At 37.2% G+C, this 26,531-nt stretch overlaps 3 protein-coding genes and 1 non-coding gene across 4 annotated transcripts; all 4 read left to right on the top strand.

The window, feature by feature from the left end:
* Positions 1-13: 13 nt before the first annotated feature.
* Positions 14-2,012, top strand: LOC104790519 (uncharacterized). The gene is made up of 3 exons (XM_010516296.2): positions 14-412; positions 494-1,378; positions 1,476-2,012. Exons 1-3 carry the CDS (start codon positions 62-64, stop codon positions 1,734-1,736), a joined length of 1,497 nt encoding a protein of 498 aa, XP_010514598.1. The 5' UTR covers positions 14-61; the 3' UTR covers positions 1,737-2,012.
* Positions 2,013-13,783: 11,771 nt separating this feature from the next.
* LOC147942316 (small nucleolar RNA R71) lies at positions 13,784-13,890 on the top strand. Its single transcript, XR_015560559.1, has one exon. It is a non-coding gene; the product is annotated as a small nucleolar RNA R71 (small nucleolar RNA).
* Positions 13,891-19,820: 5,930 nt separating this feature from the next.
* LOC104790518 (uncharacterized) lies at positions 19,821-22,435 on the top strand. Its single transcript, XM_010516294.3, has 3 exons — positions 19,821-20,360; positions 20,460-21,824; positions 21,920-22,435. Exons 1-3 carry the CDS (start codon positions 20,007-20,009, stop codon positions 22,160-22,162), a joined length of 1,962 nt encoding a protein of 653 aa, XP_010514596.2. The 5' UTR covers positions 19,821-20,006; the 3' UTR covers positions 22,163-22,435.
* A 1,449-nt stretch (positions 22,436-23,884) lies between these two features.
* Positions 23,885-25,831, top strand: LOC104790517 (uncharacterized). Its single transcript, XM_087454048.1, has 2 exons — positions 23,885-24,338; positions 24,421-25,831. The coding sequence occupies exon 2, from the start codon at positions 24,451-24,453 to the stop codon at positions 25,519-25,521; it is 1,071 nt and encodes a 356-aa protein (XP_087310174.1). The 5' UTR covers positions 23,885-24,338; positions 24,421-24,450; the 3' UTR covers positions 25,522-25,831.
* The last annotated feature ends 700 nt before the right edge of the window (positions 25,832-26,531 follow it).

Below are 26,531 nucleotides of genomic sequence, written 5' to 3'. Positions count from 1 at the left end.
CCCGTTTAAATTCATTCATTTTTTACACAACCTTCTTTTGTTTCTCATAAGATTTAGAATAATGGCAAGAGTTCAACTATTTTTATGCTTCACTATCCTTTTAGCATCGGTGGCTCTTCTGGACGTCGTTTCAGCACACCTGAAGCTTAAGCCAAGCTTGCCTCAGATTGAAGATCCGAAGACGCTGAAGGATGTGGAACCTTACACCGTTAAAGTAGTGATGGTCTTCGTATCAGACTTAGAGAAGGAATGTCCCAAGACAAGTAAATTTAAGGTCTTCTTTGAGAAACTTAGGGCATACGCCAAGTATGTTTGCCCAATAAAAAGAAAAGACCAAGTAGATTACGACCGCGATTTGAAGGCCAAAGCCGGGGGCCTCGTTCAGGCCATATCATCTTTTGCGATTGGAAAGGTAAGTTTTTCGTCAAGGTGAAGATTATATTTATGGCTAATGAACCATCTAATTTTACTTCATTATGCAAATATATACCAGATAAAAGAGGAAATTCAAGAAGAGAAAATGGAAGTCATTAATACATTCAAGTATATGAGATTTGTTGCGACTAAGATTTTGGGCAGCCGCAAAAAGGAGGAGAGCGAAGAATCAATGAAGCTATCAGCAGAACAACAAAAAGAAATCAAAGAAGGGATCTTAAGATGGGAAACGATTATTGCTCGCATAACAAACACAATGATAACGAGCACAAAAGATTCTTCTTCGAGTGAAACTTCAACAACTGAGAAAGGAGATTCAAGCGACAAAAGCAAAAGCTCTGGCTCTGAAGGTAAAGGCTCTTCCGAAGACACTCAAGAATCAAAATCTAACTCCGGCAGTCCTAGTGGAAGCCCATCCAGCAGCCCATCTGGTTCAAGTGGAAAAGAAACTGACTCTAAGGCTAATAAAACTACTGATGAAAAATCTTCAGCTGCAAGTGGAAAAGAAACTGACTCTAAGGATACTAAAAATACCGATGAGAAATCTTCTGCTACTAGTGGAAAAGAAACTTCCACTAAGGATACTAAAATTAACGGAGAAAGTTCATCCGCTGCAAGTGGAAAAGAAACTTCCTCTACGGATACTAAAGCTAACGGTGAGAGCTCCGCTAGTGAAAATACCGAAACTAGTCAGAGCGGCACCGTAAATGTGGAACAAGTCGAGGCTGAGACTTCCAAACAAGTCTCATCATTCATAATGAACCTCGAAAAGAAGTGCCCGCAGAAGGAAGAATACAAAGCCTTCTTCGAGCAACTCAAGGGTACAATGATTGCTCCCGTCAAAGAAGGAAAAGATTTGTTTACTAGGATTAAATCTGCTGCTGGTAAAGTATCTGGTGCCATGGCGTTTATTCGGTCAAGAGTTGAAAGCAAATCAGCTGAGGTGCGGGAACAAGACATTGCCCTTATCTTGTGATTCACAATTGCAAACTCCATTTTCGATCGTAATGTTTTTTCTTTCTCGTGTACTATGTTGACAGGTTAAACAGTCTATGGAAACTTACCAGGGAGAAGTGATGAAGACTCTCCAAGAGTTAGAAACAATCCACAGTCAAATTGTGAGTCAGAACAAAGGCAAGAAAGAAGGGTCTTTGACATGCACACCAGCACAACAGATGCAGATTAAGCAGACAATCACCAAGTGGGAACAAGTCACTACCCAATTCGTTGAGACTGCAACCCAGACCGAGACAACGTCCTCGTCTTCAACATCTTCCACCGGCAAGATGGTGGCAAACTAAACTCAAAAAAAGGCCTATCTACATTCATTCTCAACAAATCATCAAAAACAAAAATAACCTTATCTTATAATTACTAGCTATACAATAAATTTAGATTTTCATTTTTTTTTTTTTTTTGTAAATAAAATCAAGATCAGTATAGGCATAGATCTGCTGATCGTCCTCTGCAAGGAATATTTCTCTGTAAGGACAAATATAGATTGTAACAATCACTCTCAAGTCTCAAGTGAGTCTCAGTGAGTGAGTTCACATTAATAAAGTTTTGATACTTCTCTTTCTCCTTTCCAAATGATATAGAGAAAATATATCTTTTGCTTCATGAATGGGCATTAATAATCACTAAGGCTTGGTCTGAGCAGTTCATTAGCGCTGCAATTGCTCCTCATCTCATCTCTTCATTTTGTGGCAAGCTAGAGAAGCCCCATCAGATTTAATGTCCAAGGTACTACAAGGTCCGCTAACGTGAATCAAACGAATTTTTCAAAATATTTTTTTTGTGTTTATTGTTCACGTATTCAATTCTAAGGTTTTACTATTTTAGTCAGATTAATTTAATAAATTTAGACTTAAAATAATAAGAATAATGAGATGATTTGAACCTTAAAAGCATGAATATGGAATGCATAAAAAAAAAAAACTTTATTTTAGAATTATATTTGAGATGTCTCCTTTGATTTTTTAAAGTTTTCTTTAAAAGTATTTTTGCTTCATAATTTTTTATCTTATATAATATGAGAAGATTTTCTCCTAACTTTCCATAACACGATGACATTTGGCAGCATATATTTTCAACACGTGTCCTCACTTTTGAATTATTAAATTCTTTTAATTTATTTTTCTCAAAGGTACATACATTATTTTCATATTCACTAAATATAAATGAAATTTCTGTACTAAAAAATATATTGACATTTATGCAATATCCTTTTAGTAATTATATATAGATATCATTTATCAATATTTTCTATAATTAACATAACATTATAATTTTTCATAGGTATCATTTTCAATATTTTAGATAAGATTACCATAACATTATAATTTTGCAAATAAGAAAGAATTAAATAATAATATTATAAATTTAGACAAAATAAATTTCTGATAATTAAAGATTTAAATATTAATATCATAATTTTGTAAAAATATAATGTGATAGTTATTAAATTCTTTACTAATTTCAAGCTATAAATATATTATAATATTATAATAATTATTTGTTGATAAAAAGTATAATATTTGTTTCACAGTTTTTGTCCCAAAATATTAAATCAATTTATTTTATATTAAAACAATATAATATTTAATTTTTCTTTAATAGTAATCATTAACACAATTTATTGCATATTAATTCTTGAAAATGTAACTCCCATGATGTTTGAAAAAAAAAAAAAAAACAAATCTTTCATCATATGAATACACTTTAATGTATTAATTGCAATACAATTTGTGTTTTACAAAAAAAAAAAAACACAGACAAAACCTGTGGTATATTTATTCTTTGAAATGTAATCATAACTCATATAATGTTTGACCTAAAAAAAACTGAAAAACCTCTCATACTACTACAAATTCATGTATAAATAGCTAGAGAAAGTCTTCATTAAACATCTTATTCTACCTCTCACATAAGTTTCTAAATTTTGTAATATATAACGTTTTCCTATATGTGGCATTTTTAGGTTTTGAAATAAATAAGTTGAGTCGAAATTTTGGAGCATATATAGAAGTGAACATGTTAAATGTGGTTATTCATTATAAAGAGTTAGATGAAGAAGGTCTTAGGCACGTAACACATTCTCACTTGTAAATGTTGTTTCAAATGCCTATTTTGTATATCAATGTTGTTATTTGTTTTTCTTTTTATCCATTTGATAAATTTTTAATATAAAAAATTTTAGTTTTAGATTATAATTCATAAACTCTAATAGATTTTATATCTTAGTCACAATATTTATGCTACTTATTACCCATATTATATTTTATATAAGTGTGTTTGTATGTATTACCCATGAAAATGAGTTTAAACAAATATTAACTGTTTTGAATACTATTATTTTAAATTTGTTCCTTAACGTTACAACTGCGTTTGAATATATTTATTAATTTTGTTACGATAACCATTTCCATAGTCCTTTATTTGATATAATAATATATCAATAACATTTTTTTACTCAATTCTCAACTAAAATTCAGTTTGCATTTAATATGTTCAATAGATATAAAATACGTGATGAAAATATAGAAATATCTAACAGAAAATTTTCTTTTCCAAATTCCATTAATAAAAAAAATTCAGTTTAGTGCTTTACTAATCAATAGTCATTCATTTTAAGTGACCAAGAATACTTATTTAAAAACAAAACAAATAACAAACATAAGATAATTTATCAAAACAAAAAATATATAATTTTAAATATTTTAATAAATCTAATATATGTTAAAATGATAATATATTAAGATTCTACTATTATTACGTATTGGAAATTGATATAACTTTGTTGAATTTACAAATAAGTCTACAATAGGGTGGAATATAATCTAGAATAATCGTGGATCATAGATATGCAAATTAGTGAAAACATGGCTTTTCACTGAAATTAGTGAAAACATATGTACACAGCCAAACTAATGATCAGTTTTAAGTCATTGTCTTATTTGCATTTTTGAAAAATACATCATTGTTTGGACATGTTACAAATGAGAAGAAAGACCGAACTACACGATAGGAAATACATTTGTAAGTTTTTATTTTTAATTAATTTTTCTTGCAAGCACTATAAATTAGTCGGATTAATTTAATGCAGTGATAAGATCGAGTATCCTAATTAAATGCAGTGATAAGATCGAGTACCATATGAATGCGAGTAAGCTCAACACGATAAAAGGACACATGAATCTAGTAGGAGCATATACTTATATACAGTACATAGTCAAATTTGTAACTATTTGCATAGACCAAAAACCAAAGAAATTGGTAAAACGTGATTCATAAGATATGCAAAACCGGTTATATTGTCAATTACAAAAGTAGATGAATAGTATTGCCACAAGGATTTTTATTAAAGATTGTCGCACAAATTTGATATAAGTCAATTGCATTATAATTTGATCCATCTAAATATAGATTGAAGAGGAATGCGGATCATCACAACTATAGAAATTGTCGTCAAAATAGAGAGTAAACACATGAGGACCTTTTCAGCTATTCTATTACAACCTTAAATCAAAATCTACCATTTTCTCCTAATCCACCAGCACAACAAATGCAGATTAAGCAGACAATCACCAAGTGGGAACAAGTCACTACCCAATTCGTTGAGACTGCAATTCAGACCGAGACAACGTCCTCGTCTTCAACATCTTCCACCGGCAAGATGGTGGCAAACTAAACTCAAAAGGCCTATCTATCTACATTCATTCTCAACAAATCATCAAAAAATGTTGGAATCAAACGCTGATGAATTACTAAATCTGATTAAGGAACCAGAAAAAGAGAAAGAGAAGAAGAAGGAGAAGCTTCAACGATTGAGGGAGAAGAAGAGACTTTTGTTTTTGTTTTAAATACATTGGGTCACTATCATGTTTAAGGCCCAAACGCTAAGTGGGTTTAGCAGTTTACAAAACCATAGATTATATGCTAAGCGTAGTATATATATATGATGTAAGGATGGATAATGTATTAACAAGTGAGTGTTCTTAAAAGGAAACATAAGTGGTTAAGCGGCTAAACCTAGGAGCATCGAACAAAATATACCTTATCTCATACTTACTAGCTATACAATAAATTTAGATTTTCATTTTTTTTTTTTGTAAATAAAATCAAGATCAGTACGTATAGGCATAGATCTCTGATCGTCCTCTCCAAGGAATATTTCTGTGTAAGGACAAATATAGATTGTAACAATCATTCTCAAGTGAGTCTCAATGAGTGAGTTCACATTAATAAAGTTTTGATACTTCTCTTTCTCCTTTCCAAATGAAATAATGAAATTAAGAATTTAACATAAATCTCTAATACTAAGGCTCCAATTGCACCTCGTGATCATCTCTCCTCTCTGAAATTCCCGCCTTTTTTTTTTGATATGTCTTACGTTTTTTTTTTTATATGTCTGATGTTAGTAGTAGTTTAAGTAGGTATATGTCCAATGTTAGTAGTGGCTAGGCATCTAGCTTTTGTATTAGATTTACTATATATTTCTTACTTAATGTAATATGTTTATTTTCGATATTTACTTTAAATCAAATAAAAATAGTATTAATCTTTGAATTATCTTTAAACACACATAAAATGTTCTTTTAAAAATTTGCAGATTGATTCCCTATGCAGTTGTAGTATAATGGATTATCAATCCAAATGATTGTTATGCTAGCAGATAAGATATGATCAGAACTATGCAAGTCAAGCCAAGCAATAGTTGGGTTTGATCTAACAATCCTAAAATAAACTAAGGAAAGCAAATGAACAAGAGCCACACGACCTAAGCACTCGATGCAAACATTCAAGTACAGGATCGGGTGGAGTGATCGAGTAAAGAAAGAAAGCAAGAACAGCTCGAAGGGCTACTCGAAGCAGGTGATCGTGTACCTGTTCGGGTAAGTGATCGAGTAATGAATAAAAATGCAAACAATCTAAATACGAAAGCTCCTAAGGATGGGGTACTCGACTCCTAAGTGTTCCTAACCAGTACGGATGTCCTACATATCTCAAGCAGATATTCTCTAGACAATGAATCTCTAAAATCTTGTTAATACACTCTCAGAATAGAAACAATCAACATTAATCACTTCCCTACCCAACTATCGTTGGAGAAACATGACCAAGCAGGCAATACAAACTGATCCATTATTGTCAATAAACCCCTTACTCATCTAATCTCTTAAGCTAAGTGGGTAAATCTCTAGCATTGATTGATTCAAGCATTTCATCTACACCTCTCGATGGTAAAACACCTTAGATCTAATCTCAACCTCTCGGTCTGTTGATAGCATTAAGAACACCAATCTAGAAGGGAATTTATAAAACATAAATATAAAAGCTAAGACATCCTAACCGATCAAGAACACAAAATTGTCTATCCCATCCCTAGAAACTTTACTACACTACTCTGATCTCATTGCAGAAAACATAAAAGCATAGATAAAAGAAAATTGCATTGTATTAAAAATGAAGTAGATTAGAAGAGTACAAAATCGAAAATGCAAAAAGAAATGAAATTAAATCCTAACAAAAGTGTGGAAAGAGTTTTGAGTCGCTCAGTTTCTCTTCCAGAAGCTCTCGCTCTCTGTTATGAGGGTCTGCGGCGTGCTAGGTCGAGAGGAAGAAGAGGGGGGGTTTATATATGGAAACCCATTAACCCTAGCTTCCCAGTCCTGCATGAGGGTCTGCTCGATGGGGTGCACGGGGATGAGCTCGGGTTGATCTTCGGGTAGGTCCTCGGATTGTTCTTTATGTTCTTGGATCCTCTTCGATCGGGTTGGTGTTCGGACTATTCTTTTTGCTCAATAGCTCCTTCGGGTACATGCTCGGGTTTGACCTTGTTTCTCCCCATTTTAGGCTCTTAAGCACCTGTTTTCATCCAAAATATGCAAATGCAAGAATGCAATACCCTAAATGGCCTAAATGTGGATTCCTGCAGTAAATGACCTAAAAATGCGAAGGTTAGGGTGAAAATAATGCAATATATGGACAAAAAAGGATGCTTAAAATATGTAAATTAGAGAGTTATTAGACCCCCAAATTTAAATCTTGCTAATCCTCTAGCAAGGAAGTAGGAGGGTGCGGTTCTAAAATGGGACTCATAATCTTTTGAGCTAAGCGAAAGATTCAAGCTATAGTCCTTAAAGATAGTTTAATGGTGCTAAGATCAATCAACATACTTACAAATATTTTTCTATGCTTATCACCATGCATCGATTTAGTTCAACCTCCAACAAACAGCAAAAACTTACAATTCCAAAAAACATCTCTTTCATATTCATTAAAGTGTTTGGCGAATTCTTGCAAATGGAAGGTGAATCAAGCTCAATCGGTTTCAAGGGTAAGGCTTTTGGTAGAGTGGTTTAGTGGTTTTTAAACAATTTCTTTGGGTGGCTTACTCTTAAAAGAAGGAATGCTAGACAGTTGTGAAAACTATCTAAGATTGAGAACAATTAGGGCATACAAAGCTTAACTCTTGATAATCTACCCATTTTCTCATTTACCTTTTTTTTTTTTGTCAACCCCCCTAGAATAAAATTACTCACATCCTTGATTTTAACTGTTTCCCCCCTTTTGTTTATTATCCCTAAGGTCTAAACTTTAGACATTTAGCTCTCTTTTTTTAATTCTTTTTCTCTCTCTTTTTTATTTTTTTCTCTCTTTTTTTTATTTTTTTCTCTTTTTTTTTAAGCTAAACTCCTAGTAATATTCCTATTTTTTTTTTTCTTTTCTAGGAGACTATAGCAAGATCTTTCTCTTTTTTCTTTTAGAGAGACTTATAGCTACTTGAATCGAACCTTAGGGACTTTCTTCTTTAATTTCTCTTTTATTCATCAACCCAACCCCAAATAATCATGCTAACCACCTATCTTCCAAAATCGATCCTAATAGCTAAATCAAGAGCCAGTTCTTTGTCGTTCTCAATACTCTCAAGGTTTCACACCCTATAACACAATGAAAAGGCCTCACTCAACAGTTCACAGAAAGGTTTGAAAGAAAGGTTTGGGTTCAAGGGTAGGGAAAAACGAATCGGGTTAAACGAAAAGATAGGTAAAAATGGAGTGCTAACCCGATTTTAGAGTTACCATGAGCAAGCATTCAAAATCCATAAGCAAGACAATTAGGTTCAGGTTAAGTCCAATAATATAGAGATGATTCAATGTTCAAGCAAGTGGAGGAAGTTTTCAAAAGATGCAAGGATTCAAACAAAGATTTTTCATTTTTTTCCAAAGATTGATCTAGCAACAATGAACTATGATTAAGGGCTATAGCTTCAATCCTAAGGTTTGGCATTAAACAAGGTGGTTTTAATCATTGTCCCCTAAAATGCATATGCAACAATCCTATATGAAGCAATCTAGACTCAATCCTAATATGTAAATGCAACTACATGAACACTCCTTTTTTTTTTTCAAATTTTTATGGTTTTTTTATGCAACTGGTATGCAAAAATTTAAATAAGAAAATGAAACACAATGTTATATACATCCTAGGACCCTCCCCCAAACTTAAATTACACAGTCTCTGTGAAAATAAAAGTCTGAAAAGGAATCCAAGAATTACACAAAATGAAATGAAACTAAATGCAATGTTATTTACAAAGGTGGATGAATGTGGTACCTCATGGGTTGGTGACGAGGGAGGTTGTAGCAGCCTCCATACTTGCCAACTTGTAGCCAGGGTCGCCACCGGCTTCAGAAGGCGCCGAGGTTCGCTCATCAGAGAGCTTAGTTATGCGCACGAACGACCTGCTCGGGTTGATCGGGTAAGGCGTCGCATAGGTCATCAGGTATGGCATCGGGTAGTATGACGGATATGGTGGGAGAGGTCCGGAATGATCACTCGTATAGCCGCTTGCAGGGTGCATCGAGTAGGGCATCTGATACGGCATCTGGTAAGGTGGAGGGAAAGTACATGAGTGGTCACCCGGATGGGTGCTCGGTGGCTGCATCGGATAAGGCATCATGTACCCGATCGTGTCGGGCATCGGATAGGCGTCTAAGTGGCTTCTCCGCGATCTTTCGGATCTCGTGACTCCCTCATCTGCTTGGGGCTCGTAGGACGATTCCCTGTGGGGCTCTGGAGGTGCTAATCCTCGCATTCCTCCTAATGGTCCGCTCCTCCCCATCCATGTGGGTGCATAAGCTGAAGTGGGAGCTGAGGCACAGCTTGCCTTATCTTGCAGCTCCTTGATCTGTCGTCCCTCTACCTTCACTAAGCCAGTGAGGTCTTTTACCTTCTTGGCTAGGAACTTGTTCATCCTTTTCAGCCAGTCGATCCTCTTGTGAGCTTCCCTCACCCCAACAGGTTGCTTTTGAGAGCATACATACTCCTCAAAATCATATTCATCTGAGTTGTCTCCCTGTCCTTGCTCCGCTTGCTCTCCCTCAGCTTCAGATTCCTCCTCCGGATTGTACAGCTCCTCCAAAGGTGGTGTGAAGTCTATGTTGTTCCCTAGCCGGACTTTGGTGCACACGACGTTGGGCAGGATAATTTGGGTGGCTACGGCAGTTGGATGGACAAACTTGAAAATCAGCATGTCGTTTGGCTTTTCATAAGCCAGGAACCTCGCCAATGTGAGGTAGTCGATGTCTAGCCATCTCGGCTCATGAACCACTCCCTTTAGGGGCACATCGCAAGCTACCAAAATTGGTGTGACCAATCCTCCTATGGAGATCTCTCCAGCTCCATCTCTCCTCTTAGTTTTTATTGCCCAAGATTTAAGGTAGAGGAAATGATCGAGCAGCACAAAGACCATGCTAGTATCCACAACATCTTCCACTAGCTTTGTACCATCCCTAGCATTATCTAAGACTCCACACAAGTCAATGTCTAGCAGTTGGAGCTCATGATCGTTCACATTCCCAGTTTCTTTCCTAGCGTACAAGGTACAAGCAAAAGACTTATGAAAGTATCTCAAAACAGGGCTCCTTATTTGAGCAGACTTGGAGCTTGTAGACTTGTAGGGGAGCTTATCTCCTATTGTCAGCCATAGGGACTTCATCTCATCCTTGCTCACTTCCATGTTCTCTCCACTCCCAGCCTTGAAACCGTATAGCTTCTCCCTCCTTGAATGTAAGCCGGTACTCCTTGTTGCGCACAGAGAAGGTGATAAACCTGATCCCCCCATTGGGTAGTAGGGTCAGATGGTCCTCAAAGAAGTGTAACCGCAGGGTGGATAGAAAGTGTACCGTCTCCTTCTCATAAGCCTCGAGGTTGGCTCACATCATCTTGCCCAAGTGGCACATGTCGAACAGGAACTCGACGTCTCTAGCGATGCCCAATTGCTTCATTGTTTCTCTGTGGGGATAGCGGGTACCAACAAAGTTCATCTTGCGGAGGACCTTGAAGAGCTTGGCCGGAGTCTCCACCTCTTTTTTCTTCAGCCTCCGCGAAGCCTGGCGTGTGCGTTCTCTCTGCTCCTCTTCTTGGTCACGGCTCTCTTCCTCTAAGTCTCGATCCTTTTCCTTAGCTGCTCTCTCGACCACCTTCTCAGCCTTTTCAGAAGATGGTCTCTTCCCTTTTGCGACTGCAGCTCTGCTCCTCAACCTAGAGGATTGGATCTCCTCCGGTTCTCCTCCACTGGCATCAGAATCGACCTCCATAGAATCAGTAACAGTTCTCTCGAACGTAGACAGGTCCCTACGTCGAGGAGATCGGCGGATTGCAACAGATATTGGGTCAGGAGATAGAACTCAGGTATTTGCCCGATCGGCTGTTCGAGTTTCTGCTCGGGTGGTGGATCGGGTTGAGCATCGGGTTGGGGATTGGAAACGTCCACTCAATGGTTGGGAATGCGAAACGTCTCCTCCTCCCTGAGTGTCACGAGCTTCGGCGGCATCACCTCCGGTTCTGGTAGCGGCGGAGGTTGATCTGCTCTCCTTCTTTTGGTAAGTTTTCATCTTTGGAGCCATTGTGGAACCCTTGAAAAGAAGGAAAAGCTAGACTCAAAATTAATAGGGTTAGTTCCCAAAAATTTTAGAACACTCGAGTTTGAGAGAGAGAAGAAGTAAAAAGGAAGAAGTTTAGAAGTTTTTAACACTTATCGGTTTTGGCTTGGGGAAGAGAGAGTCTTCTTTAAATAGAAGTGGCTGCCTCTAGGGTTTTCAACTTGGGCTTCGTCGAGAGTGGGCTTGGGGTGTGGAATTCGGACTCCACTCGCCACTCGAAGGAGTACACGACCAGGTGCGTCGGGTACGTATTCGGGTAGAGCTTCGAGTTCCCCAAAATTTTCCTTTCTTCATTTATTTTTTTTTTTTAGATAAATGAAAATATGGGTAATAAAATAGAAAATAAGATAAAATAAATAAATAAGAATTAAAACAAAATAAAGGATATCTATGGGACTTCCTCCCAAGTGAGCTTGTTTTAAGTCACTAAGCTTGACTGTTCATGCTCCTTAAGCATGGGTTTTAGGAGGGAGAGGTTCTGGAATTCTCTCCACTGTAGCAGGTTGATTCAATGGTTTCTCCAAATCTTGACCAGGTTCCACAGCAAATGTAGTGTTGACTTCTTCAAAATGTTTGACTTTTCTCTGCTTTGTCTTAGTGGAAAAGGCTTGTCCATCAATGGTTGGCCTTTTAATTCCATTCTTGACATCAAACTCCATCTTGAAATGCTCTCCATGCTCATTTCTAATCTTGCCTTGTTTAACCTCAATCACTGCTCCTACTGTTGCCAAGAATGGTCTCCCTAGGATCAGTGGATCATCTGGTTTCTTATCCATATCAAGGATCATAAAATCAGTAGGGACTTCCACCCTTCCAATCCTGAGAGGCAAATTTTCCAGGATCCCAATCGGATGTCTGATTGTTCTATCAGTTAGAACCAAATACAGACTACTTGGTTTAAAACTACTGAACCCCATCTTGTTGGCAACTGATAGCGGCATAATGCTGACTGAAGCTCCCAAATCACACAAGCAATTTTTGAAAATCTGAAGTCCTATCGAGCATGGCAAAGTAAAAGAGCCAGGATCTTCCAACTTTTCCTCGATTCGCAGCTCTGGGTCTAAGCATACTCCACTCATGAGAATTTCAAATCCAATCTCCTTGACAGCTTCCTTAACCTCAATCTCTAGCTGAGCTGTCTTCTTGATGATTTCCTCTCGAAGTTCGTGTGGTGGCAAGAGCTTAGGAGGTGGGGCTTTTCGCTTGGCTATACGCTCTGCAAGCGCCTCTAATTGGATGCCAAGAGCAGCATTGAATCTATCCTCTAGTCCCCCTTCTTCTGTTTCAAGCAATTGAGGTTGGTCTGCAATCTAAACATCTACTCGATGTATCATTTTATTACCACCATCGGGTGTGGCATCGAGTTCAACCTCGAGTAGTTCTCAAGATTGTGATTCTGGAACCAGTGCTCGATCATCATCACGATCACTCTCCTCGGGTGAAGGCTTGGGTTCATACTCGGACATGTAGTACTGATACTCATTCATCCCATAATGATCCATAGCCTCCCCATCTTGAACATCGCTGTCCTCAGTGAGGTAGTCCTCATAATCATCATCAAGGAAAATGGCTTGAGCAGTGGCATAATCCTTTGGGTTCTAAACAGCTTTACCTAGAAGCTGGTTGATCTTTTGAGGTGGTTGGTTGTTGTGGTGGCCCTCGAGGTATCTCAGCATGGTGTTGAGAGAATCATACTTGGCAGTCAAGTCGTTGTATCTAGAATCGATCTTGTTGCTCATTTCGACAAAACGTTTGGCATTGTCTATTGTAGTCGATGCTTGACTCTGTATCATTTGTTGAATCAGTCCGCGTAGATCATCTTCTTGGGATTGGTTCTTGCTGTGGTTGGAATCCAGGTGGTGCAATTGGTTGGTAGTTGCCAGAGTATTAGCAACGTTGGTTATTGGACAAAAGGCTTTTGCTGGCCTTGGTTCCCTTGGACTCCGGATGGGTAGACTTGGTCTTGAGGATTAGCAACGTTGGGGTTACGGTAGGACAGATTCGGGTTTGGTTTGTAGTTTTTGTACCCCTTGTTGTAGCCTCCTTGGTTGTTGATATAGTTCACATCCTCAAGCTGAGCATTCTCCCCATCTTGTTGCAGAAACTGCTCTTCCTATGAGATGGCATGGACATGCTGCTGCTGGCTTAGGAGCTTATCCAACTTGTCATTTAGGGCTTTCATGTCCCTCTTGTACTTGGCGGCTTCCTCTCCAGTGGATCGCACAGTGCGATCGTACTCCTCATTGTAATGCCCGTCAGATTGAGCCAAGTTCTCCACTAGATCCCAGCCTTCATCGACATCCTTGTTGAGGAAGTTTCCATTGCTTGCGGTTTCCAGCAACATCCGTATCTTTGGGACCACTCCTCGGTATAGTGTACTTAGCAATGAAGCATTGCTGAAACCATGATGAGGGCATCTGGTAGTGTATCCCTTGAATTGTTCCCAAGCTTCGCTGAACGTCTCATTGCTCTTCTGAACAAAGCCTGAGATATCATTTCGCAGCCTTGCAGTTCTGGAGTTGGGGAAGAATTTGGCTAGAAATGCCTTCTCGCATGCTTCCCAGGTGGTGATGGACTCCTTGGGGAGTGATTTCTCCCATATGTGTGCTTTGTCTCCCAAAGAGAATGGGAAAAGCCTGAGCTTGAATCCATCTTCACTAACTCCATGTGTCTTGGTTAGGCTACAGAGCCTATCAAACTCATCTAGATGATCCAACGGGTCCTCCATTGGCAATCCATGAAACTTGTTGCTTTGTATCATCTGGATGAGACTACTCTTGATCTCAAAGTTGTTGTTCTGGACAGCAGGTGGCACAATGCCATTTATTTGAGTGTGAGTAGATGGAGCATCTCCTGCTCCTATGTTGGTCCTCGCTGGAGGAGCTGGTGGACCGTTCATATCCTCCTCAATTGGTGTTGGTTGTGGTTGTTGTACTTGTTTTTGACGTAGTAGCCTAGGTCTGTCGATGTTGTCGATGAAAGGACTCAAGTATTGGCTACATTTGGATCGTGTTTGCATGCTCAAACCGTTGACCAAGGGCGTACACGAGGGTTAACTTGATCCAGGTGATCGAGTGACGGGTCAGGTGGGTACTCGGGTTGTACCTGAAATGCAAGACAAACAAATACGAAAGTAAACAAGTCAATAACTAACCAAAGTAAATTATAGAACTTGATCTAGCAAGTGTTGAAATCCTAAACGTAGCAAATTCAACCAAATGGCAACGACGCCAAATTGATAGTAGGATTTTCACCCATGGTATCAATTTCCTATGCAGTTGTAGTACAAAGGATTATCAATCCAAATGGTTGTTATGCTAGCAGATAAGATATGATCAGAACTATGTAAGTCAAGCCAAGCAATAGTTGGGTTTGATCTAGCAATCCTAAAATAAACTAAGGAAACCAAATGAACAAGAGCCACACGACCTAAGCACTTGATGCAAGCATTCGAGTACATGATCGGGTGGAGTGATCGAGTAAAGAAAGAAAGCAAGAACAGCTCGAAGCAGGTGATCGTGTACCTATTCGGGTAAGTGATCGAGTAATGAATAAAAATGCAAAAAATCTAAATACGAAAGCTTCTAAAGATGGGTACTCGACTCCTAAGTGTTCCTAACCAGTATAGATGTCCTACATGCCTCAAGCAGATATTCCCTACACAATGAATCTCTAAATCTTGTTAAAACACTCTCGTGATAGAAACAATCAACCTTAATCACTTCCCTACCCAAATCTTGTTGGAGAAACATGACCAAGCAGGCAATACAAACCGATACATTATTGTCAATAAACCCCTAACTCATCTAATCTCTTAGGCTAAGTGAGTAAATCTCTAGCATTGATTGATTCAAGCATTTCATCTACACCTCTCGATGGTAAAACACCTTAGATCTAATATCAACCTCTCGGTATGTTGATAGCATTCAGAACACCAATCTAGAAGGGAATTTATAAAACATAAATATAAAAGCTAGGACATCCTAACCGATCAAGAACACAAAATTGTCTATCACATCCCTAGAAACTTTACTACACTACTCAGATCTCATTGCAGAAAACATAAAAGCATAGATAAAAGAAAATTGCATTGTATTAAAAATGGAGTAGAGTAGAAGAGTATTGAATCGAAAATGCAAAAAGAAATAAAATTAAATCCTAACAAAAGTGTAGAAAGAGTTTTGAGTCGCTTAGTTTCTCTCCCAGAAGCTCTCGCTATCTGTTCTGAGGGTCTGTGGCGTGCTAGGTCGAGAGGAAGAAGAGGGGGGGTTTATATATGAAAACCCATTAACCCTAGCTTCCCAGTCCTGCACGAGGGTCTGCTCGATGGGGTGCACGGGGATGAGCTCGGGGTTATCTTTGGGTAGGTCCTCGGATTGTTCTTTCTGTTCTTGGATCCTCTTCGATCGGGTTGGTGTTCGGACTGTTCTTTTTGCTCAATAGCTCCTTCGGGTACATGCTCCCCATTTTAGGCTCTTAAGTACTTGTTTTCATCCAAAATATGCAAATGCAAGAATGCAATACCCTAAATGGCCTAAATGTGGATTCCTTCAGTAAATGATCTAAAAATGCTAAGGTTAGGGTGAAAATAATGCAAGATATGGATAAAAAGAATGCTTAAAACATGTAAATTAGAGAGTTATCACTGATCTATAATCGACATTCTATTTTATATAATATGAAACACAAATATAAGATACAAACTAAAAGAAAAGTGTTGTTCGAGAGTGTATGAAAAGTCGTCAATCCCAATTATGTCCTTCGCTCTCTTAGTGGACAATATATGATTGGTAGACAATTCTTGTCCTTCAATATGAAACAATTTTCTCCACCCTACAGTCATGCTGACGCATGTACTAGTCTTATTGAAAAATATCATACTCAGCCTTCTAGGAAGCATATTTAGTCAATCAGATCAGGTCCATCATAAATATACCCATCTTATTGTGCTTCCAGTGGACCAAATTAAACGTCCGAACATGTTTTTGTCCACCACATTTATGTCTTTCGGTCTCTTTAGTAGACCAGATCCGCTTTGTTGACACACTTGTCTATCCCAAATATGACATTCGCTCTCGTAGTGGACAATATATGATTGGTAGACAATACTTGCCTTCTATATGAAACCATTTTCTCCACCTAGTAGTCCTGCTAACGCATGTACTGGTCTTATTGAAAAATATCATACTCAGCTTTTAAGGATGCATATTTAGTCCATCAGATCTGGTCCATCAGAAGAAAAAAAATTGGTTCAGATATCAGATCTGGTCCATTAAAGTTCTATAGAGAATGAAACAAACAGAAGAAACTCAAAATTGAGAAATATCATACTTAACCTTGAGAGGAACATCTCCAAAACGAACAAAACACTCTGCTCATCCACGGTGTAGGCATGAGGGTTATATGAAGGTGGTGATTTTGAAAGAATTTCTTTGTTTCGAAGAAAGAAATAAGAGAGAGAGAGAGATGAAAGGTCGAGAGAGAGAAAAAGAAATGAAAATAGAAAAGAGAAAAAAAAAACGGAAATAGATAGTTTTGTCATTTTTAATAGATGAAAGTGGACCTTATGACATTTTAGAAAATGTTTAATTGAAAATGGCATCCCTTAAAATGTTTGTCACTGTTCATGGCATATTCTACAAAATTCTCTATATTATTTGCTTTTCTAGTGGTTACATCAAAACAGTTATATGTTCGTTCTTGAATTTAACATAAGTCTACAATACTAAAGCTGCAATTGCACCTCATGATCATCTCTCCTCTCTCAAAGTCTTGCCCTTTTTTTTTTGGATATGTGTGATGTTTTTTTTTTTTGAGCAACCTGATATGTTAGTAGTAGTTTCAGTAGGTATATATGTCTGATGTTAGTAGTGGCTAGGTGTCTAGCTTTTGTATTTGATTTACTATATATTTCTTATTCAATGTAATATGTTTATTTTCGATATTTACTTATAAATCAAATAAAAATAATATTAATCATTGAATTATTTTTAGACATACCTAAAATGTTCTTTTTAAAAATATGCAGATCTATAATCGACATTTTATTTTATATAGTATGAAACATGAATATAGGATACAAAATAATTAATAGAACATTGTTTGTCGAGAATGTATGAAAAGTCGTCCCAATCACGTCACACATGTAATCTTCTTTTTTTTTTGGTCGAAGCAGAGAGACAATATCTCCCTCAATTTATTAAAAACAAAAATTAAAATTACACTCTAACATTCCGCCGATGTGTTAAGGGAATGAAAGCAAATGTCCCGCTAACATCATTTAAAAGCACTTGGGAATGACAGGTATAAGTGACGATGTACGATGTATAAGACAATGTCCCGCTAACATCATTATTTAAAAGCAAATGAAAACATGTACTTAAGGGAAACATATGAAAACTTAAGGGAAATGAAAACATGTACTCCTCGGGTTAGTAAGTATAACTGATGAGACACTTGGGAATGACAGGTATAAGTGACGAGACACTTGGGAATGACAGAACATATTTTCCACAGTAGTTTGGTTTATGGGTGTTATGCTCAAATTTAAATCTTAGAGATACTCTTTTAAAATTAAGAGATTATTTATGGGTTGAATTCCACAAAGATTCAAGATTAAACACAATAAATTATAGAGTTTTATTATTACGCTTAACAAAATAATTTAAATTAATGCAAAATATTAAATTAAATTGTTGTAAATTCAAGGGATTAAAAAGCTAGGTCTAGAGAATTTTTGAGGAAATTATGGAATATCAAATCAATAAATTAATTAGGATTCAAGCAATTAAAAATCATATCTAGAATTCTAAACTCTTCTATAAAATAAATCAGTTCTCACTGCAAATATTATCTAAATTTAAAACCAGAAAATTCAAATCTCTTTGTAAAATTCTAGTCAAAAATCAGCTTTAAAAACAGGTTTAGATAAGTTCACAAAATTACTAAATCAAATCTCTTTGCAGAAAGTAATTTTGCTCATCAAAATGTTTTATCAAGAAAAATCAATTATATTCTCATATCAATTTTTTAAATCACTAAAATTAAAAAAAAAGTATATTAGAAAAATGAGTATTAAAATAATATATTAATAAAAAAAAATTTTAAAAAAAACTTACCCCGCAGTGTACCGCGGATCATAATCTAGTATATCTTATATAATAGGAGAAGGTTATTTCTTAGCTTTTGCTAAGGAAATGAAACCTGTCCTTTTTTGTTGTTTGGGCTTAATTAATTAAATTCATTTGTACTTTCGATCTAAGAATTCGAGGCCCATAAAAAAACAAAAAAGACTTTTAACATTTCCTTTTTCCCTTCTTCAATAAGAATCCGTGGTAGACCCCTTATGATCTAAAGCCACCATTTATCAGTTTGTGGTTTCATTTTAGAAAAAAAAAAAAACTGATTATAGTTTATTTTGAAATTCTGCTTAAATAAAAAAAATCAAAATGCTGCTTTCGAACCTCCAACCATACACAAATATATTACAACTTTGTTTATGATAACCACTGTATATAATATGTTTGAGTTGTTTAAGCATTTGGTTTTATTTTTCGATGGTCGCAAGTTCGAAACTAACAAGCAACATTTTAATTTTGTTTTATTTAAGCTATCAAAACGATGTAGTTTTGATATGTCCAGATGCCACATGGTTGCTTTGTTGGCGTCTAACTCAGCACCGTTAAACGGCCAAATAACTCCGTTTACGGATATGTTGAATTCTGTTAAATTTATAAAGTTGAGGTAGGAAATTTAAATATATAGTCTGTTCAGGTTGAAAAATGCACAATACCATAGGTTGGATATGAAAAACCATTCTGTAAATAGTCTAGATTGATTTTGGCCGTTTCCCTAATCATTGAATACAATTATCTTCAACCAAGTTGGAAAATAATTCTAAGTCACTAGTGATGTTCAGGTTGTGTGTTTTACTGAAATTTTATTTTTGAACATGTTAGTAATGAAACAATAATATGAATACTCATGCACCTGAGTAACAGTAAGGTACATGTTATTATAAATCTAATCATATACATATAGTGTTTCCTTTAAGATAATTTCAATAGTGTACCCTCAATAAAAAATATCTTTTAGATCCACAATCCGTTTACAGGTTGTTCTAATTCAAGCTACATGCTCCTACCATGTACACACAGATGATTTTAAGTCAGAGATGTCATAGATCATTTTTAGTGTGATGAATTCATGAATAAGTCAAGGGTTCGAACTAGCATGACCAAAAGTTTATAATTTATAACTTGTACACACTTGGATTAATCAGAGTCAATAATTTGATCCTTCTAAATATAGATTGAAGAGAAATGCGCACAACAACATAAATTACAGTCAAAATAGAAAGTAAAACATGTGAACCTCTTTTGCTATTCTCTCGTGACCTTAAATCAATCCACTATTTACTCGAACTCACTTTAAAATAGACTCTTGAGCATCTATATAAACCAAGTTTCTCCTAGGAACAAAAATCATAAAAAAAACTAAAAAAAAAAAAAAAACTAAAAAAAAAAGAAAAAAAAAAGAAAAAAAAAATATTTATTAAAACAAAAAAAAAACAAATAATCGTCTTGTTCTGTTCTATTTTAACTTTTCATTTTTAATAAGAAAATGGCGAAAAATTTACTAGCAATATGTCTGGTGGTTATGGTTGCATCAAGTGTGGTGTATGAAGTGCAAGGAACTTTCTTATTAAAGTTATACGTGAGGAGGATGATTCCCAGACGTTGTATGGACTTTGCGCCTTTTGCTGGCAAGGGTATGTTGATGCTCTTGAGCAACCTTCAAGATGGATGTCCCGCAACTAGAGAGTTCAAGGAATTCTTTTCAAGGTTCAAGTCTTACATAAGCTTTATCATCTCGGCATCGTCCTCAACGAAAAACATTGATACGGAGATAGATGGGAGATGTGAATTACTTGCCAAGGCTATGTCTGCATTGAGTGGTAGTACAAGCAGTAAAACAGTAAGTATTGTCCCAAAACATTAATTCATATGATATATATGAACTAATAATTTTTTTTTTTGGTGTGTTTTTCTTACAAAAATTGTTTCTTATTGACAGTCGTCGGATTTAAAAATCACCATGCTGTCAATGGGAAAGACTCTGGTTGAGCAGAAGAGGCAAGGTTCAACGATAATGTCATTTCAACAAAAGAAAGAATTGGTTAAGGCTTTTGTGGATTGGACTCGACTTGTTATTATATTCGTAAAGAGTGTCGCGGAGCAGAAAGGAAAGTCGATTGATGAATCATCTTATGGTCTTGATGTCGATATTAATTCCAGCATTGGAAGTGGAAGCGATAGTGATGATGATTCATCCGATAGTGAGGGTTTCTCACCTCAAGGTGGAACTCCCACAACTCCCACTCCCAGCACCGAAACTGGATCCTCACCTCAAGGTGAAACTCCCACTCCAACCACTCCCACTCCCACAACTCCCACTCCCAGCACTCCCACTCCCACAACTCCCACTCCCAGCACTCCCACTCCCAGCACTCCCACTCCCACTCCCAGCACTCCCACTCCCACTCCCAGCACCGAAACTGGATCCTCTCCTCAAGGTGAAACTCCCACTCCAACCACTCCCACTCCCACAACTCCCACTCCCACTCCCACTCCCAGCACTCCCACTCCCACTCCCAGCACTCCCACTCCCACTACTCCCACTCCCACTCCCAGCACCGAAACTGGATCCTCTCCTCAAGGTGAAACTCCCGCTCCAACCACTCCCACTCCCACTCCCACAACTCCCACTCCCACCACTCTCACTCCCAACACTCCCACTCCCACTCCCGCTACTCCCACTTCCACCACTCCCACTCCCACCACTCCTACTCCTTCAACTTCAGACAGTCCGAGTGGAAAAACCTCTGAAAAAGAAAGCGAGAGTTCTAGCGGAGGTGCTTCAACGAAGAAAGAATCCAACAGTCAAAGTACTGGTAGTTCTGGTAACACAGACAAAGACACTACAACTTCGGGCAGTCCAAGTGGAACTCCCACTGGCACCCCTTCTGGTTCGACTCCTACAGATAGTGAAACCTCTGCTCAAGGAAGTGCTACTTCTCAAAAGAAAGAATCCAACAGTGGAGGTGATTCTTCTCAAACGAATGAAGAATCCAACACCGGAGGTGATTCTTCTGAAAAGAAGGAATCCAAAAGCCAAAGCTCATCTACCACCACATCAGTCAAAGAGGTTGAGAGCCAAACATCCTCGGAAGTCATGTCTTTCATTACGAATCTTGAGAAGAAGTATACAGGCAATGTAGAACTCAAAGTCTTTTTCGACAAACTAAAGACTTCCATGTCTGCTTCCTCAAAGATTTCTACCTCAAATGCACAAGAATTCGTCTCTGGGATGAAATCTGCTGCTTCCAAACTAGCAGAGGCCATGATGTTCGTGAGTTCAAGGTTTAGCAAATCCCAAGAGGTGCGTAAAATAATATCATCTTTTCGAATTCTTATATTATGATTTTCTTTGATAAAAATAAAGTCATTTGTGTTTTATATGTTTTGGAATGATAGACCAAGTCCAGCATGGAAACTTCCCAACAAGAAGTGTTGAAGACTCTCAAGGAACTACAAGACATCAACAGCCAAATCGTAAGTGGAAAGAAAGTGACATCAACACAAAAGACAGAGCTTAAGCAGACGATCACCAAGTGGGAACAAGTCACAACCCAATTCGTTGAGACCGCTGCTTCTTCAAAGTCATCTTCATCTTCATCTTCTTCTCATGGCAGTGCAAAGATAGCCCAGACGAACTGAGTTGAAAGCCTTAAGCACCATCAATGAACCCTAAATCAGCAAGAAAGACAGTCTAGTACCGCCAAATATTATATTTTAGTAGCTTACTAGAGATTTTGTTTTCGGTTTTTAAATAATACTAAGATTGGTATAGGCCAGCAATGGCTATAAACCAACGTATGCAAGTAAAAAAAAAAAAAACTCTGTAAAAAAAATTGATAGATTGTAAGCGCTCTGTATTGTTGTTAACATACAGAAGTGATCAGTAAGACCCATCAAAGGGATTTTGAATAATTTTCTTCTTATGATGCATTTAACCAAACTAACTTTACACAGAAACTTGAAATAAACTATATATAATATCTTATGAATCAAATTCATGGTTTATAATAAGGAAATTGAGTTAGATGAGCATTATAAATGTACTAGCAATATTCCTTATTAGGTGACATGTTCCATTCCCCAAAGAAGTCTCTCTTTATCTAACTCTCCATGCCCTGCGACATTTACCTCACATTTGTCGTTCCCAACAAGAGTTTGTCTCTCCAACTCTTACCATTTCCGTCATCAGTATGCTCAAAAGTTCAAAACCCTTAATATACATGGTCCGTACGTGATGTATGACTAATTAGATAAAGTTTCCACTCTTTCTTTCATTGTAGATTACAATGACTACATTATGATGTTTTTGTTTTTTGTTTTTTTGTTTACAAACAGATGCATGTCTACATTTTGAATACATTTAAAAAAAAAAATTATATTTCCAAAACTACTTTCGTTAATATGTAACTACTTTAATATACTATTTGTTTAATTCAGTTTCTGATTTATATATTTTTCTAATATATTTTTCTTTTTAAAAAACTTTCCCTATTGTTTTCTCTGATAACTAGAGCTAGAGAAGAGCAGTGTGCTGCCCTTTGCAACAAGGTTATTCCAGAGACTTCTCTTATTTGATATTTTTAATGCTTCTGAGATTCAACCGTCCGAACCTCTGATCTGTAATCTTTTCGGTACCCGAAATCAACCTTTAATCCATTCCAATTTTTTTCCATTTTTAAATACATCATTGTCCTAAATGGTAACTGAACTTGAGGCATCAAGGAACCAAACCTTTTGTACTACCACTAAGGCACCAACGGTTTGGTTAGTGTAGAGTATATTGGAACCTAAGGCCTTGATACGTAGGATTATAGTAAAGTTGTATAGGCCTTGATAAGTAGGATTATAGTAAATTTACGTGTCTATATATCAGAACCATTTCTTAACCATAAAGATTACTTCAAATATATATCTTACATATATACTACTTACAAATGTATATCTGAAATATTTTAGATCGCAGCACATGAAAATAGTTGTGAGATTACGATAGTATGTCATTATTTAATTTAACTTTGCAATTTAATCTAGTAATGACTATCCTTAATTACGTGCCCGGATGTAATTAATAAGTATTCAAAAGATTCTATCATTTCTACAAAACATATATTGCATTGCTTGGATAGTACTTTAATGTTATAAGTTATGTGTGAGGTAAATTTATTCACTAAATAAAGAATGATATACACTACTGCCACAATTTGCAACACACAGTTTGCCGTCCAAATCGGTTTGGAACATGAAAACAATTAATAGTCTCTTTGGCTATTCTCTCGCGACCGTAAATGAATCCACCAATTTCTCTTACTCAAATTTAGAATTTTTAAGCATTTATATAAGTCGAGTTCTCTCTTAGAAATTAAATCATTCAAGAAAAACCCAAAAAAAAAAACTAAACATAAACTTAAAAAACAAAAAAAAAAATAGAAATCCTTCTAATATTGTTTACCCATCTGATAAGAAAATGGCTAGGTTTCATATAGCGATACGTCTGATGTTGATACTAGTAGCATCAAGTACCATATACGAAGCGCAAGGGACGTTCTTATTAAGGCATTACATGAGGAAGTTTCCTAAAATGTCCCAAGATTTTGAGCCTTTCGCTTACAAGGGTATGCTTAGTTTTGTGGACAACCTTGAGAGTATGTGTCCATTAAAAGGAGAGTACAAGGACTTCTTCTCAAAGCTGAAGGCTTTCATATCCTTTATAAACACCGCAAAAGGGTCGTCTTCGGAGTTCCAGTCTCAAATGAAATCACAATCTGAGGGTCTCTTCAAGGCAATCTCTGCATTAGGTGTCAAAGGAGGATCATCGGTACGCAAGAATTTATATTTTAATATTGTTCACATGGTGAGTGTTAGAGCATGTTCAATATTGTTTGTTGGTTTTGTGATAGGCGGATACGAGCTAATTGATCGAGAGTTTGATGTCAATGGGAAAAACTTTTGCTGAATTTAAGAGGAGCGGTGCAACAACGATGACCAGTGAGCAAAGAAGAGAGCTGGTCACATCTATGTCAAAATGGGCACAAGTGATTGGTCAATTTGTGAAAACCGTTGGCGAGAAGAGTGGTGATGGCGGAAATATTGATCTTTCATCTATTCTTGGCATTGGAGGCTCTGGTGGTGACAGTGGAAGTCCAAGCTCTGATACCAGTTCCCCCTCGACCGACGCTGGGACTCCTACCAACAGTGGAAGCTATCCTGACAGCACCGGTGACAGTGGAACCTCAGCTGGTGGACCGAGTGGAAGTACAACTGATTCAGGAGATGGAAGTATGGGTGATACGGGTAGTGGAAGCACTGCTGGTGGCCCAAGTGGAAGTACAACTGATAGTTTAATGGGTGCCGGAGGTGGAGCTGCTGCCGATGGCGAAAACGGTCGAACTGCTGCCGGTGGCGAAAACGGTGGAGCTGCTGCTGGTGACGAAAGCGGTGGAGCTGCTGCCGATGGCGAAAGCCGTGAAGCTGCTGCGGGTGTCGAAAGCGGTGGAGCTGCTGCGGGTGGCGAAAACGGTGGAGCTGCTGCCGATGGCGAAAGCGGTGGAGCTGCTGCCGATGGCGAAAGCGGTGAAGCTGCTGCCAATGGCGAAAGCGGTGGAGCTGCTGCCGATGGCGAAAGCGGTGAAGCTGCTGCTGGTGGATCAACTCAACGTACTGAAAGTGGTGGAGCAAATTCAATGGGTGGCGCAACTCAACGTACTGAAAGTGGTGGAAGCGCTGCTGTCGGTGGTGAGAGTGAAACTGAAAGTTCAATGATTGGTGGAGGTGCCTACATAGATTCTACAGGTGGAAGTCCTGCCAGTAGCCCCTCTGCTGGTGGCCCGAGTGGAAGTACAACTAAAAACTCGATGGAAGGTGTTGCGGGTGGCAGTGTAACTGTTACAAGTTATCAAGCTGCCAACTATCAAAAGACACACTCAAAATCGTCAGGCAAAAGCTCCTTTAGCCATTCTTTAGAGGAGAAAAGCTCTGGAGGTACCAATGCTGACTCGTAGATTCAGACCCGTAGAAGTCAAAAATTTATTAATACTATATTATTTCAATAAAGAGATGGCCCTGCTTAGTACAGCGAGCTGTAGAATGTTTTGTCGTAAGTCTATTAATTACAGACACTCAATACTAGAGAAATTACAAACATGCGTATACTGCATGGATATCAAATTAACTCTCTTTTTTTTTTTTTAATATTTTTGTTGTAAAAAATATTGATACAAGAAATTTTGGTTATCGACATGATACATTGAGTAAAAATTTTGTAAAACCTCGAGCATGAGAAGTTTATTTAATAAACACATTAAATCAAAATTTTGATCCCTATCATCATGTTTTATTCTCTTTTAGTTTTTTTATCCAAAAATTTAATCCTCATTTAGTATCCCCTTGTTAAGATTATTATTTGTGATATAAACTTGACAAGATCTTTTAGAAGAGCCGAAATAGTCAAATAGAACAGGCAAGAGACATACAAAGTAAAATAAATTGTCTATATTCTAATAGTACTATCTTGTTTTATCCCTCTTGTGAATTGTGATTAGTAAAAATATAGAAAACAATACATGTCTTACCAGAAGAGCTGTCAAAATGAAATAACCCATAGCAAATTAAAATAGTTAGAGCAGTTCGTAGAGTTTTGCTTAAAGCAGTTCTTAAAACTAAATTAACCCATGAAACAGAATCGATCGAGGTTATTAATCAGGCGGACAATAATAAATTGTTATGGGAAGAGGCTAAGTCTTTCTATTCGGCTACCCTATATCTATTGCCTGCGGAGTCTCGGGATTCTTCTCCCCGGTGTGAGTTGATGGTTCTTGGAAAGCTTCATATCCTCTTGTAGGTTTGAGCTGGTGGTTTTCTAATAGTGAGGATACCACGCTACTACTGGGAGCACGGAGTCAACGTCGCAGTCCTTCCCCTCTACATTCGGAGTTTCAGGCTTTGATTTGGGCGATGAATTCCCTATTGACGGCGGATGTTGACTGTCAGAGCTTCGAGACGGATTGCGCAA

This window comes from Camelina sativa, chromosome 6 (genome assembly GCF_030686135.1).
Source record: "Camelina sativa cultivar CO46 ecotype springtype chromosome 6, ASM3068613v1".
Classification (NCBI taxonomy): Eukaryota; Viridiplantae; Streptophyta; class Magnoliopsida; order Brassicales; family Brassicaceae; genus Camelina; species Camelina sativa.
The sequence above is the reverse complement of the archived record's forward strand: the minus strand, read 5'-3'. Positions and strand labels throughout refer to the sequence as shown.

Coding starts and splice junctions, on each gene's coding strand:
- LOC104790519 (XM_010516296.2), top strand. CDS start 62: ATGGCAAGAGTTCAACTATTTTTATGCTTCACTATCCTTTTAGCATCG. Junction 413..493: donor CATCTTTTGCGATTGGAAAG/GTAAGTTTTTCG, acceptor AATATATACCAG/ATAAAAGAGGAAATTCAAGA. Junction 1,379..1,475: donor TTGAAAGCAAATCAGCTGAG/GTGCGGGAACAA, acceptor CTATGTTGACAG/GTTAAACAGTCTATGGAAAC.
- LOC104790518 (XM_010516294.3), top strand. CDS start 20,007: ATGGCGAAAAATTTACTAGCAATATGTCTGGTGGTTATGGTTGCATCA. Junction 20,361..20,459: donor GTAGTACAAGCAGTAAAACA/GTAAGTATTGTC, acceptor TCTTATTGACAG/TCGTCGGATTTAAAAATCAC. Junction 21,825..21,919: donor GGTTTAGCAAATCCCAAGAG/GTGCGTAAAATA, acceptor TTGGAATGATAG/ACCAAGTCCAGCATGGAAAC.
- LOC104790517 (XM_087454048.1), top strand. CDS start 24,451: ATGTCAATGGGAAAAACTTTTGCTGAATTTAAGAGGAGCGGTGCAACA.